This window comes from Silurus aristotelis (assembly GCF_946808225.1).
Source record: "Silurus aristotelis genome assembly, chromosome: 29".
In the NCBI taxonomy this organism is placed as follows: Eukaryota; Metazoa; Chordata; class Actinopteri; order Siluriformes; family Siluridae; genus Silurus; species Silurus aristotelis.
The window spans coordinates 4,004,419-4,018,763 of NC_139602.1; the positions used below are offsets into that span (position 1 = coordinate 4,004,419).

The 14,345-nt window shown below is 41.2% G+C and overlaps 1 protein-coding gene across 2 annotated transcripts in view; it reads left to right on the forward strand.

Moving 5' to 3' along the window:
* fig4a (FIG4 phosphoinositide 5-phosphatase a) overlaps positions 1 to 14,345 on the forward strand; it is a 67,999-nt gene that overhangs the window by 35,028 nt on the left and 18,626 nt on the right. For both annotated transcript variants that reach the window (XM_083535021.1, XM_083535022.1), the window contains exons 17-21: positions 4,185 to 4,323; positions 9,886 to 9,944; positions 10,599 to 10,746; positions 10,853 to 10,936; positions 13,530 to 13,725. In XM_083535021.1, coding sequence (XP_083391147.1) covers positions 4,185 to 4,323; positions 9,886 to 9,944; positions 10,599 to 10,746; positions 10,853 to 10,936; positions 13,530 to 13,725 — 626 coding nt within the window. The remainder of the gene's footprint in view (positions 1 to 4,184; positions 4,324 to 9,885; positions 9,945 to 10,598; positions 10,747 to 10,852; positions 10,937 to 13,529; positions 13,726 to 14,345) is intronic.

A 14,345-nucleotide genomic window follows, 5' to 3' on the forward strand; every position in this document is an offset into this window, starting at 1 on the left:
CATTTCTTTTCCTTTGGCAGCCATCATGGAATGAAAAAAATAGTCATTACAAGCAAGGAAAACCGGTTTACGGATTACTGTGAGCCCTTGAGGCACACCCCGAGATTGGCGAAAACCAATTGGATGCTTCCATGATGACCGGAGCATCTTGTGTTTTTAACGACAATGTGAGGTGGTTACTGTATCTGCTTTGTGAAACCTGCGCCTACTTGGTACATAGAATACTTATTTAGCTTTAAAGGTACTGTGCTATTGCCTGGACACCAATGTCCCGTCCGTCGTTGAAAACAACACCCCCTCCCCCAGACTAAGCGGTCTGTCTTCTGTCATTGTAACCGGAGCATCTTCACCCATTTTCCTTTCCTTTCATTACTTTACTCTGAACCTGTGCTTGACTGCTAATTCTCCCTATTTCCCCTTCACACTCCTCAGGAGTGTGGAATATAAGCTTCCCTATTTTCTTGTCTGCTTATTCAGACAGAATTATTTTAGCACTGTGCAGATTTCACATCCAGGGTCCTTTTGAAATTATTACAAAATTACATAGCACTGGCCAGAAGTAGCTGACGCGAATTACAGTATCTGCAGAAAACATTTCCGCTATACAGCAATATTTTTTTCTTCTATCCCCATATACATCAGACAACATCCACACCGCATGGAACTATATCGTCTTGGTATCTATTTTGTCCTCCGCAATCCTCCTCCTATCTGATCTGTGTCAGTGACTGGAATGTAGTACATCATTGTATCCTTTAGCTTTGAGTTGACTTTCCCATTATCCACCCACAAGGCCATTTCCTCAGTGTTATTTCCTTGGAGTAAGGGTGATTTCATGTCAGATAGCTGTTTAGCAGTCACATGAGTGTCTTCTGATAGCATGGTTGTTTTTTTTTTTTTTTGTTTGTTTTTTTAATACCAATGCCAAACCACATACTGCTCAGTTTCTTCTTGTATCTAGCCAACCAGCAGGTTGTGACTTGTCCTTGAAATACAACGAATTTGGTGTAGTCTGCTAAATTATCACTATATTTGTATCAGCGGGTCATGCTCAGCTGGCTAAAGTTAGCTTTCCCTACAAGTATTGAGTCACTATGGGGTAATCCAAGAGCTGAACTTGTACGGCCAGTTTCTGAGTTGAAATTGGCACAACAGAACATATAACTCAAGTCTCAGCAATGTCTATAAATAGCCTATAGGTGTCACAACATCATTTCCTGTTCAAATGCCCATAAAGGTTTCACCTCACCTTGATTAAGCAGTAGGCAAGCAGAGTCTTGCCCTCAGGCCCTTATACCCCTGGTCCATCCCATGGGCTAAAACCTAAATACTGCCCCCATTACCACTAGTTACAGTAAAAATCCCTCTGGAACACTCCCATGAAGGGCTTGGGTTGCTTCATTGAGTCTTTGCAGTTAAAAACTTCCCCTATTGGCCAGTTAAAACATCTTGGACTTTTTGATCAGACCCCCACAAAGTCGTTGGTCTGTTGTTTAGGCTTGTGGCAAGATTTCTTGGTAAACCCTACAAAGTCAACACGACTTTTAAAACATTCCTATCCTGCAACCACAGGACTGTTTCACACTATGCATAGTAACAGTTTTCCTGTCCCTAATGCTATTAGATGCTATTAGTGTTGGCAAAAATTAACTTCTACGAGTTTTCCAATAAGCTACGCGTTTACCCTGGCATGTGACAAACCGAGGTTGTACTTCTCTGCTTTCTGGACATTTACATTTATAGCATTTGGCAGACGCCCTCGCATTTATCTCATACAGCTGAGCAGCTATGGGGTTAACGTCCTTGCTCAGCAGCATGGTGTGGCTGGGATTTGAATTTACTAATCCAAAGTCTAATACCCAATATCACTAAGATACCACCTCCCCTTAGCGGTTAATGGGACTCCAGACGCTTTAGACATGGGTTATCATCCTCTCAGTTGGACACCATGCATCACAACACACTTTGCATGATTCACAGCAAACAGCTCATCATGGAAATGAATGTACTGGGCTCACTATCTACAATAGACTTCTTTATGAAGATCCTTCCAGGATATAGTGATCAGAAATCGACATGGCCAGCTAGACCTTAGTCTCATTACTGCACTCTAGCAACGTCCTGCCTCCCTTTAATATCCTGTAAATCTACTCAGTACTCATTATGACAGTGACAACAGAATTCTAGAAATCCTTGTAAGTTAAAGAAAAAACTGAAATATCATATGTACACAAGTATTCAGAGACTTTAGTCAGTACTTAGTTGAAGCACCTTTGGCAGCGATTACAGCCTCAAGTCTTTTTAGGTATGTCACAAGAAACTTTGCACACCTGGACCTTTGGACAGCCATTTTCAGGTCATTTGTTATCATTTTAAAGTGTTTTTATTGAGGATATCTCTGTACTTCAGCTTTTCCTCAACTCTGACCAGTCTCTCAGTTCCTGCAAAAAAACATCCCCGCAGCATGATGCCGCCACCATCATGCTTCACTGTGGAGATGGTGACTGGTTTTCTTCAGACATAATGTTTAGAATGAATTCCAAAAATGTCAAAGTTGGTTTCATCAGACCAGTGAATCTTGTTTCTCAGTCTAAGAGTCCTTTGGGTGCTTTTGTTTTATTTTTTGCAAACTCTATTTGTTTTGCATTAAGGAGAGGCTTCCGTCTAGCCACTCTGAATTAAAAGCCTAGATCAGTGGAGATCTGCAGTAATGGTTGTCCTTCTGGAACTTTGTCCCATCTCCACACAGGATCTCCAGAGCTCAATCAGAGTGACCATCAGGTTTTTGGTCACGTTTCTTACTAGGACCCTTCTCCACGGATTTCTCTGTTTGGGGGGGCAACCAGCTCTGGAGGCCACTGTTCTCTTTGGAACAATACTGTCTCTGAGCTTTGCAGGTGGTTCCTTTGACCTCATGGCTTGCACTAATGTGTGTGCCTTTCCAAATCATGTCAAATCGATCTATTTTACCACAGGAAGACTCCAGTCAAGGTGTAGAAACATCTCTGCAATGATCCAGATAAATAGGAGGCACCTGAGCTTACATTTAGTGTTGTGTTGTTGCAAAGGGTCTGAAAACTCGTGATATTTCAGGTTTTTCTTTTTCATCAATTTATAGAAATTTCTTGAATTCTGTTTTCACTTTATAGGCTACTGAGTTTAGATTAATGAGAGAAAAAATCCAATTGAATGATTGTAGTATCAGGCTGCATCATAAGAAATTGACCATAGACAGCATCATAAGTATTGTCCAAGCCCCAAAATTATACCTTTCTGCTTTAGGCGGCTAGATATTGAAAAGTTCCTGTACCTGTCATTTCTTTTATATGTGGGTCTGGATCGAACAAATTAAAAAAGTCGAAGGTTTATAAAGTGCTTCAGGTCCAAAATAGATTGTTGCAATTAAAACTAATAGCACTGTGCTAAGTTCAAGACCTCCCTGTTTGAGGGCTTTGTTTGTTATGACGGTGTTTGTCTTGTACATACTGAACCATTCAGGGGGAATACTAATGGATTCAACGAGCAGCACAAGATCGACTGGTTATGCGTTTGACTTAAACGAGCTTGTGTACGAATCTAGCTGTAGAATATTTAAATGACTGTTGCTTTGCTAGGTTTATGTTTGTGCTCAGTCAGAGTACCTTCCACCTTGCACGTTTCATCCTCGCCCCAATGTCATATATCATGTATGGACAGAAACCACACGTCTGCTCATTTGCGTCAGGGACCAGCATCCGTTCGACCAGCGCTGGTCCCTGAGTTAGCGTGCATGTTCATGGCTAAGGCTGTGCACGCACACACGTGTGTATTTAGCATTGATGGTTATCTCTTTTTATTAAATATACAAGATTCTGCTGTTGCCTTGGGGATTTGAGCTATGAATAGTGGGTGAGACGCGAAACAAGGAAATTATTTGCCGTCATGCATCCTATTTTAAGTATTAATTACGTCCTGGAGCCGTTAGCACTGCATGAAGTTGGAAAGGGAAAAAAAAAACGCAAGGCAAGAATGCACACGAGTCGTCTAGAATGATGAACTGTGATCCCTATTACTTGCTGCACATACCCCCGATCTTGGATAAGAAATGTCCTATTTTTCAATCTTTCATTAACATGTTTGTTTTTCTCTCTACCCTTTCCCCCACACCTCCTACACACTAACACACACGCTTATTCGTCTCCAAGATGCCGACAGACAGGACGCCATCAACCTTTTTCTGCAGGTGTACCAACCTTCAGAGTCCAAACCGCACCTGTGGGAACTGCCTACCGACTTTTACCTCCATCAGAGCAACACAATTGCTTTGCCCCAAGAAAGACGCAGGTGTGTGTGAGATAACGTCCAGTACGAATATTTTGGCACCCCCTTGGAGTCTTTCTTTTTCCTTGACTTAAGGTGCAAACTTTGGTGGAAGAGGGTTTGTTCCATTCAGTTCCATTTGCTCAGTTGTCTGCCCCCATGCACCGCAATTACAGTTTGACGCTGCACTGTATAAAAAGATATAATTTTTTTATTTGTATTTGTGTTTTGTTTTTTAACACAGATGCCCCTTTGAGAAATAACACTTGATGATGTGTTGGATCTCTTTCTATTACAGGCTTTATTTTTTTCCAACACTCTTCAAGTTGTAACCACTCATGAGGGCTGTGTTCCAGAATTATAGCCCATCTAACTCATTGACTTAACATAAGGGACCGATTTTTATATTTATGATTGTTCTGGAGTGACGTGTGGAACGTTGTGTGTAGGACTTGTATGATATGCAAGTCAAAATGATCAGGACACCGTCTTTTATTCGGTCACGTGGCACTTTTAGCACATAGTTGTCCTGTATACCAGTGGTCCCTAACCCCCTTTCCGCAGACCGGCACTGTGGGCTAATTGGTCCCGGGCCGCACAGAAAGTATACATAACTTACATTATTTTCGTTTTATTTATTATCTAATTCTGAATTGTTTTATTTTGGAAAATTACCGGATTCTCTCCGCCACATCTGTCTATGACTCATAATAATACATTACCGCTAAATTGAAACCCCCAAGCAAGCAAAATAAACAAAAAACAACACAGTGGATTCACAATTATTATATTTAGAAAAGACCAGTTTTTATGGTCGTATAATTTTATTTTGTTGCATTTATCCGCCACACCTTAAAGGCCGGTCCGTGAAAATATTGTCTGACGTTAATCCGGTCCGTGGCGCAGAAAAGGTTGGGGACCACTGCTGTATACTATGTCACTGGAGTTTGTAGCATGAAATTTTCCCTTCACTTGAACTAGGAGACCCAAACTCGCCTGAGCACAAAGCCAACATAAAGATATGATGTTTTGTAGTGGAACCCTATTGAACACCTTTCGGATGAATTGGAACGGCACCCCCGGCCCCTTTGCTACCTCTAGAACCTTAATTTTCAAATGCTGAACGAGCAAAAATCCCAACAACTACACTTTGAAATCTAGTGATTTCTATCGGCTAAGAAGATCAGAGGGTTATTAGAACAGCAAAGAACGACTAGTTGTGGAAGCCGATGCTCAAAATGCAAATGGTTGGGTGTCCGCACACTTCTGTATAACAGATGATAAAGAAAGTTTCACCACTAGCCATCACACCAGCTCTGAGACACGTAAAACCAATGAGGCATAAAACACATCGTGCGCAAAAACGCAGTTTGCCTTCTTTTACATACACAAGCTCTGATTGGTTGTTGTGATTGACAAGTGGAGATAGATTGCCATGGCTCCTACTCAGTGAGCACGAACATACAATCTATGGACAAAAGAATGACCGCCTTTCAGTTTTTGCTGATTCCATTATGAGTTTATCATTTCTAGGACTTGGTTATTCAGCAGTATAGAAAAGTCGCAGGATGCCAGGGCTTAACACTCTAACCCATTTTTGTTTCTCCAAACCATAGGATGTGCTTAGGCTGCCGAGTCCACTTTGTTTAAGAGCTCGCTCAATGGAGCCTCGGCGAACAAAGAATTTATTGATTCTCGAAGAACTCTCAAATATGTAGGTCGGCTTTTACTAAGGCTGGAAATGGAAATGGAGGAATTTACCATACTTATGTAACATTTTATGTGCTGACATGATTATTGCAAATTCAGATCCATTGAATAAAATGTCTTTTTTTATTATTATTATTCAAGAACAGCAGATCCAGAGGCTTTTACAGAGGTTGACAAATTAAAGAAATAAAATGGTGTAGGTATTTTTCCAGACACGGCTTGGAACTATTTGTTCTCTTAGATGAAAGGGTCACTGCAAGGTCACTGTTTTTGGTCACGTCTCTTACTAGGACCCTTCTCCACGGATTTCTCTGTTTGGGGGGGCAACCATCTCTGGAGGCCACTGTTCTCTTTGGAACAATCCTGTCATTGAGCTTTGCAGGTGGTTCATTTGACCTCATGGCTTGCACTACTGTGTGTGCCTTTCCAAATCATGTCAAATCGATTTATTTTACCACAGGTAGACTTCAGTCAAGGTGTAGAAACATCTCTGCAATGATCCAGAGAAATAGGAGGCACCTGAGCTTACATTTAGTGTTGTGTTGTTGCAAAGGGTCTGAAAACTCGTGATATTTCAGGTTTTTCTTTTTCATCAATTTATAGAAATTTCTTAAATTCTGTTTTCACTTTATGGGCTACTAAGTTTAGATTAATGAGAAAAAAAATCAAATTGAATGATTGTAGTATCAGGCTGCATCATAAGAAATTGACCATAGACAGCATCATAAGTATTGTCCAAGCCCCAAAATTATACCTTTCTGCTTTAGGCGGCTAGATATTGAAAAGTTCCTGTACCTGTCATTTCTTTTATATGTGGGTCTGGAGCGAACAAATTAAAATAGTCAAGGTTTATAAAGTGCTTCAGGTCCAAAATAGATTGATAGATTGAATAGATCCAAATTCGAACAATGGTTTCTCCAAAAGTGGGTGTGGTCTCTTCTGGCGTTAACATTTATGTCATTTTGCTGACACTCTTATCCAGATTGACAATTATCTAATTTATATAACTAAGCAGTTGAGGGTAAAGGCCTTGCTCAAGGGCCCAGCAGTTTCAGCTTGGTGGGGGTGGGATTTGAACTCACAACCTTCTGATCAATAGTCCAAAATTTTAACCACTGAGCCACCCTCCAGCTTCCCTCAACTACCCTCAGCTTCCCTCAGCTTTCCTCAGCTTCCCTCAGCTTTCCTCAGCTTCCCTCAACTACCCTCAGCTTCCCTCTACTACCCTCAGCTTCCCCCAGCTTCTCTCAGTTTCCCTCAACTACCCTCAGCTTCCCTCTACTACCCTCAGCTTCCCCCAGCTTCTCTCAGCTTCCCCCAGCTTCTCTCAGCTTCCCTCAACTACCCTCATCTTCCCTCAACTACTCTCAGCTTCCCTCAACTACTCTCAGCTTCCCTCAACTACTCTCAGCTTCCCTCATCTTCCCTCTACTACCCTCAGCTACCCTCAACTACCCTCAGCTTCCCTCAACTACTCTCAGCTTCCCTCAACTACTCTCAGCTTCCCTCAGCTACCCTCAGCTTCCCTCAGCTTCCCTCTACTACTTTCAGCTTCGCTCAGCTACCCTCAGCTTCCCCCAGCTTCCCTCAGCTTCGCTCAACTACCCTCAGCTTCGCTCTACTACTCTCAGCTGTGCTCAACTACCCTCAGCTTCCCTCTACTACTCTCAGCTTCGCTCAACTACTCTCAGCTTTCTTCAGCTTCCCTCAACTACCCTCAACTTCCCTTTTCAGCTGCTCTCAGCTGCTCTCTTCAGCTCCACCACCTCCTCTCATCCACAGGGCATGGTGGCTTCTTTGATGAGGATGAAAATCATCTGGTTTCTGTACTATGCTCTTCACAGTCATCAGATATATATATATATATATATATATATATATATATATATATATATATATATATATATATATATATATATATATATATATATATACATACAGTGAGGAAAATAAGTATTTGAACACCCTGCTATTTTGCAAGTTCTCCCACTTAGAAATCATGTAGGGGTCTGAAATTGTCATCGTAGGTGCATGTCCACTGTGAGAGACATAATCTAAAAAAGAAAAATCCAGAAATCACAATGTATGATTTTTTTAACTATTTATTTGTAAGATACAGCTGAAAATAAGTATTTGAACACCCGAGAAAGTCAATGTTAATATTTGGTACAGTAGCCTTTGTTTGCAATTACAGAGGTCAATCGTTTCCTGTAGTTCTTCACCAGGTTTGCACACACTGCAGGAGGGATTTTGGCCTCTCCTCCACACAGATCTTTTCTAGATCAGTCAGGTTTCTGGCCTGTCGCTGAGAAACACGGAGTTTAAGCTCCCTCCAAAGATTCTCTATTGGGTTTAGGTCTGGAAACTGGCTAGGCCATGCCAGAACCTTGATATGCTTCTTACAGAGCCACTCCTTGGTTATCCTGGCTGTGTGCTTTGGTTCATTGTCATGTTGGAAGACCCAGCTTTGACCCATCTTCAATGCTCTAACTGAGGGAAGGAGGTTGTTCCCCCAAAATCTCGCAATACATGGCCCCGGTCATCCTCTCCTTAATACAGTGCATTCACCCTGTCTCATGTGCAGAAAAACACCCCCAAAGCATGATGCTACCACCCCCATGCTTCACAGTAGGGATGGTGTTCTTGGGATGGTTCTCATCATTTTTCCTCCTCCAAACACATTTAGTGGAATTATGACCCAAAAGTTCTATTTTGGTCTCATCTGACCACATGACTTTCTCCCATGACTCCTCTGGATCATCCAAATGGTCATTGACAAACTTAAGACGTGCCTGGACATGTGCTGGTTTAAGCAGGGGAACCTTCCGTGCCATGCATGATTTCAAACCATGACGTCTTAGTGTATTACCAACAGTAACCTTGGAAACGGTGGTCCCAGCTCTTTTCAGGTCATTGACCAGCTCCTCCCGTGTAGTTCTGGGCTGATTTCTCACCTTCCTTAGGATCATTGAGACCCCACGAGGTGAGATCTTGCATGGAGCCCCAGTCCGAGGGAGATTGACAGTCATGTTTAGCTTCTTCCATTTTCTAATGATTGCTCCAACAGTGGACCTTTTTTCACCAAGCTGCTTGGCAATTTCCCCGTAGCCCTTTCCAGCCTTGTGAAGGTGTACAATTTTATCTCTAGTGTCTTTGGACAGCTCTTTGGTCTTGGCCATGTTAGTAGTTGGATTCTTACTGATTGTATGGGGTGGACAGGTGTCTTTATGCAGCTAACGACCTCAAACAGGTGCATCTAATTTAGGATACTAAATGTAGTGTAGGTGGACATTTTAAAGGCAGACTAACAGGTCTTTGAGGGTCAGAATTCTAGCTGATAGACAGGTGTTCAAATACTTATTTGCAGCTGTATCATACAAATAAATAGTTTAAAAATCATACATTGTTATTTCTGGATTTTTTTTTTTTAGATTATGTCTCTCACAGTGGACATGCACCTACGATGACAATTTCAGACCCCTCCATGATTTCTAAGTGGGAGAACTTGCAAACTAGCAGGGTGTTCAAATACTTATTTTCCTCACTGTGTATATATATATATATATATATATATATATATATATATATATATATATATATATATATATATATATATATATATAAATATAAATTCAATATCTAGGGTATAATTTGGAGCGATGTGTTAAACGGGGCTCACCAGCACTACAATAAGAGAAGGGTTTATATTGCTCTAAGTCACAGATGTTGTATTGAAGATCTTCAGGTGGCTCCTGAGGTCTTAACTGCTGCAGCATGATGTGGGCTGTGTTGCAATTTGAAATAATTCTCCTGCAAATGATGAAGGCTGTAAATGACTCACATATTTTGATTGTTTCTCTGTTTTTTTCTATATAGTTATACTTTCTGGTGGGCAGATGGTTTGCTGTCCTACCTTCCTGTACCTTATGATGAAGGTATTAGATTTTTTTATTATGGTTAATCACATTTTGTTATAGTTGCTCATTTGATTCACATAATTGTCTGTCTGTCTGTCTGTCTGTCTGTCTGTCTGTCTGTCTGTCTGTCTGTCTGTCTGTCTGTCTGTCTGTCTGTCTGTCTGTCTGTCTGTCTGTCTGTCTGTCTGTCTGTCTATCTATCTATCTATCTATCTATCTATCTATCTATCTATCTATCTATCTATCTATCTATCTATCTATCTATCTATCTATCTATCTATCTATCTATCTATCTGTTTTTTAAATTTATAATATCCATCCATCCATCCATCCATCCACCCACCCACCCACCTCAATCTAATTTCTATCTATCTGTATCTATCTATTTACTGGTAATTCAAATTTTTTAACATCCATCCATCCATCCATCCATCCATCCATCCATCCATCCATCCATCCATCCATCCATCCATCCATCCATCCATCCATCCATCCATCCATCCATCCATCCATCCATCCATCCATCCATCCATCCATCTATCCATCCATCCATCCATCGAGAGAGAGAGAGGGAGGGAGGGAGGACGTGTTCGACAGCATGTTCAAATTGTATACTGTGTATTGTATTGCATCATATACTAATGTAATGATTCTTCTATGGAATTTCTTCAGTCCCCTGTAAGAAGAACAAGAACAAGGTGGTAGTGAAGCGAGTTAATCAGTACGACGAGAGCACAGACATGTACACGGAGTTCTTCAAACCGTATGAACTTACCGCCTTCGACGATACTTTCTGTATTGCCATGACCAACTCGGCAAGGTCAGTTCAGTTTACACGTGCTGGATTAAAATTCCCGTGAAAAGCCGATTAAAGCACAAATCCCATCGAACGTGTAGCAAACCTTTTTTAATTTGCTGTGTTTTAGGGAGTTTATGCCTAAGAGTGTTGGCCTGGACCCGAGCCCCTTCACCGTGCGTAAACCAGAAGAGACCGGCAAATCGGTGCTGGGGTGAGCAGATACTTTACTTTCAAAATGACATAAAAATTTATTTTAGTGTTTACACCTCATTGGATATCTGGAGATCCAGGTGTTGCTTCTTCTGACTGCTTTTGTATGTTTGAAAAAAAGAACCTGGTTCAAAAGTGCTTGGGGGTTATGACAATTTTGGAAGTTTCCATTGGTTTGATAAAAACAAAACAAAACAAGCATAAACATTGAACACAACAATGTGGATAAAGCTTGACGTCAATAATCCTTAATCTTATTATAATTTAAGTAAATTTAATTTTAATGAGGCATCACTAAATTGTGACTGAGAATTTGCCTTGGATTCAAAGATAAAAAAATTATAATAATAATAATTTACAAAGAGGATACTGGACACAAGAATGAATCCTTTTTCCTTTTTTTTTATTTTTTCTATTTGTGCAACATCATCTAAAAAAAATGGTTTAGAGCTCTTTAATATTAACCAGCACACCCTGGAAGCCCCACCTCCTTTCTCCAATCTCACTTTCAAGGAGAAAATTTTGAGTTCATTAATGTAACCCTGTATTTTATTTAGATAACCATGTAAAATATCTCTACTTCACATCAGTTAATGACACTACATGGACAAAAGTATTGGGACACCTGACTTTTCCAGACTTTTCCAGCTTTGTCCATATCGAGTGTATATATTAATTCCGCTATTGCTTTTAAAAATAGGCATCCTCATAGAAAAACTCCCTGAGATGTCATGAGAAAGTAAACTCAGGACTAAGATCTATACGGAAAATAACGCATGTATCTGTGGAAAGTAACAATTTATAATCCCATTAATTGATGTCAGAGTTTACTTCCTTTACTTCAGTGGCTTTTATGATTTATTAAGGACTGACATTACAGACATAAAGAGATAGAGATCTTTTTCAGGGACTGAAATTAGGGCTGGATGGATGGATGGATGGATGGATGGATGGATGGGTGGATATTTATTAGAGACAGAAATTATAGACAGACAGATAGAGAGACAGACAGACAGATAGAGAGATAGAGATCTTTTTTAGGGACTGAAAATATAGATGGATGGATGGATGGATGGATGGATATTTATTAGGGACTGAAATTAGATTTAGACAGACAGACAGAGACAGACAGATAGAGAGATAGAGATCTTTTTTAGGGGCTGAAATTATAGATGGATGGATGGATGGATGGATGGATGGATGGATGGATATTTATTAGGGACTGAAATTAGATACAGACAGACGGACAGATGGACAGACGGACAGATGGACGGATGGATGGATGGATGGATGGATATAATTTTTAGGGACTGAAATTAGATTGGGATAGATGGTTATTTATTAGGGACTGAAATTAGATTCAGACAGACAGACAGACAGACAGACAGACAGACAGACAGACAGACAGACAGACAGACAGACAGACAGACAGACAGATAGATAGATAGAGATAAATTTTAGGGACTGAAATTAGATTGGGATGGATGGATGGATAGATGGATGGATGGATGGATTATTTATTTGGGACTAAAATTTCAGTGAGATGGATGGATGGACAGGTGGAGAGAGAGAGAGAGAGAGAGAGAGAGAGAGATTCATTAGGGACTGAAATGACAGACAGGCAGACAGACAGATAGCACCTATTTTCTGAAATAAAGAATTAAATATGTACTTTTTTGGCTTCTGAAACAGAAAATGGCAAGACTTTTTCGGGTCTGAACAAGACGTGTTCAGACATCATGTACAAATGTGATGGGTTTCGGTAGAAATTTTTACCAGCACAAATCACACCACAGCAAGCTATTTAGCATTCTACCAATCGTTATGATGCCACGAGTACCTGAGAGAGTGTTTATATTTTAATATTCCTTGTAGATTTATAAACCTTTGTCATGAATGTTATTTCAATACTGTAAAGCCCTGGTGTCTGGCATTGTGTCACCCGTCCTGTGTGGCATATGATCCCTTGATTAAATAAAGATAAAGGATCAAATTTCCCCTCAGGGATTAACAAAGCCATGTCAACATGCTAGTCATGTTAGCGACTCCGTTCGAGGCAAACGACGCACATGCTGACTCGAGAGCTTACCGGTTTTGTTTTGACGGTCACGTAACACCTGCCGGTGTCATTTAGAACTCATGCCAACCCACTTCATGTGTCAGGCAAAATACATGCGCAAAAAACACAGTTGGTGACCTTCATTACCAGGAAAATAAAGAAAACAATATTACACGCACACACACACATGCACATGCAAGGTGTTTTACTCATGTTTTGAAGTGTGTGAATATTTAACCCGGCTGTTGTTTTTCAGGTGGGAAACAGTAGCACATGGTCTCTGCCTCACTGACTCATGCACTAAGTGGGGCAGAATGTCAGATTATCCCTGCCAGATTGACCCTAGCACTGCTAGTCAAATATTGCTCTGATGTATTGCGTATGTTTATGGGAAGTGGTAGTTTAGTGGGTTACTGATCAGAAGGTCATCGGTTTAGTATCCCAAAGCCTCCCCATTGGCCCCCTTGAGCGAGGCCATTTGTGCTTCAGGGGCGCTGCATAATGTTTCATTCCAACCTTCCAATTTTCTCCGCAGTAACAAGTCCAGCAAGGAGGAGACTGTGCTGCAGCGCAAGACAGCAGCGAGCGCTCCTCCTCCTCCGAGCGAAGAGCAGATCTCCAGCAGCTCCGAGGATGACTCCGAGGAAGATCGTGAGGACGAGACCACTGCTTCGCATCGCTACACGCCCATCAAGCTCGCCGAGTCCAGAGACAGCGTCCACGCTCAAGAGGTATCGGCCTTTCCTGCGTTTACCGCCGACTACGTCCTACACGCCTCCGCGGAGAGTGTCGGCGAACCCCAGTTTCTCTCTCTCGGCCACATCTCTGTTTCCATGGAAGCCGTTTCACTTCCACCCCCTGCGTTCTCTCGGTATCCTCTCAGGCTCAGTGCGTGGGGAATTTTAGATTCCAATCTTTCGTCAGATCGAGGCCATTTGATAGATCTTTATAATATACGCCCTTTAACTTCTCCTGAAAATAGGGTTTCTCTAACAATGGTGTTATGATACTCCTGCATGCTGTATCTTCTTATTTTATTGATATGATTTGTATAATGCTTTCAGCAGCTGCACCCACAACGATACATATGAAGCAGCTACCGATGCGATACGATTCACCCCCAATGACGATGCAGTGCGAACGCAGCAAATCATCTACTTAAGCGCCTTCTGACTCTTATCGCATGGCTCCTTTCACAAACATGCCTTTGTAGGATCAGTAAAATCAGACAGGAAGATGCAGCTCTACCTCTGCCATGTTAATCTGGATTCTATCGGCCTTTCAGGACACGCCTTTTTTACTGTGAGAAATAAAGTCGGTAGTTTTTTTATTTTTTATTATGTGGCGCATC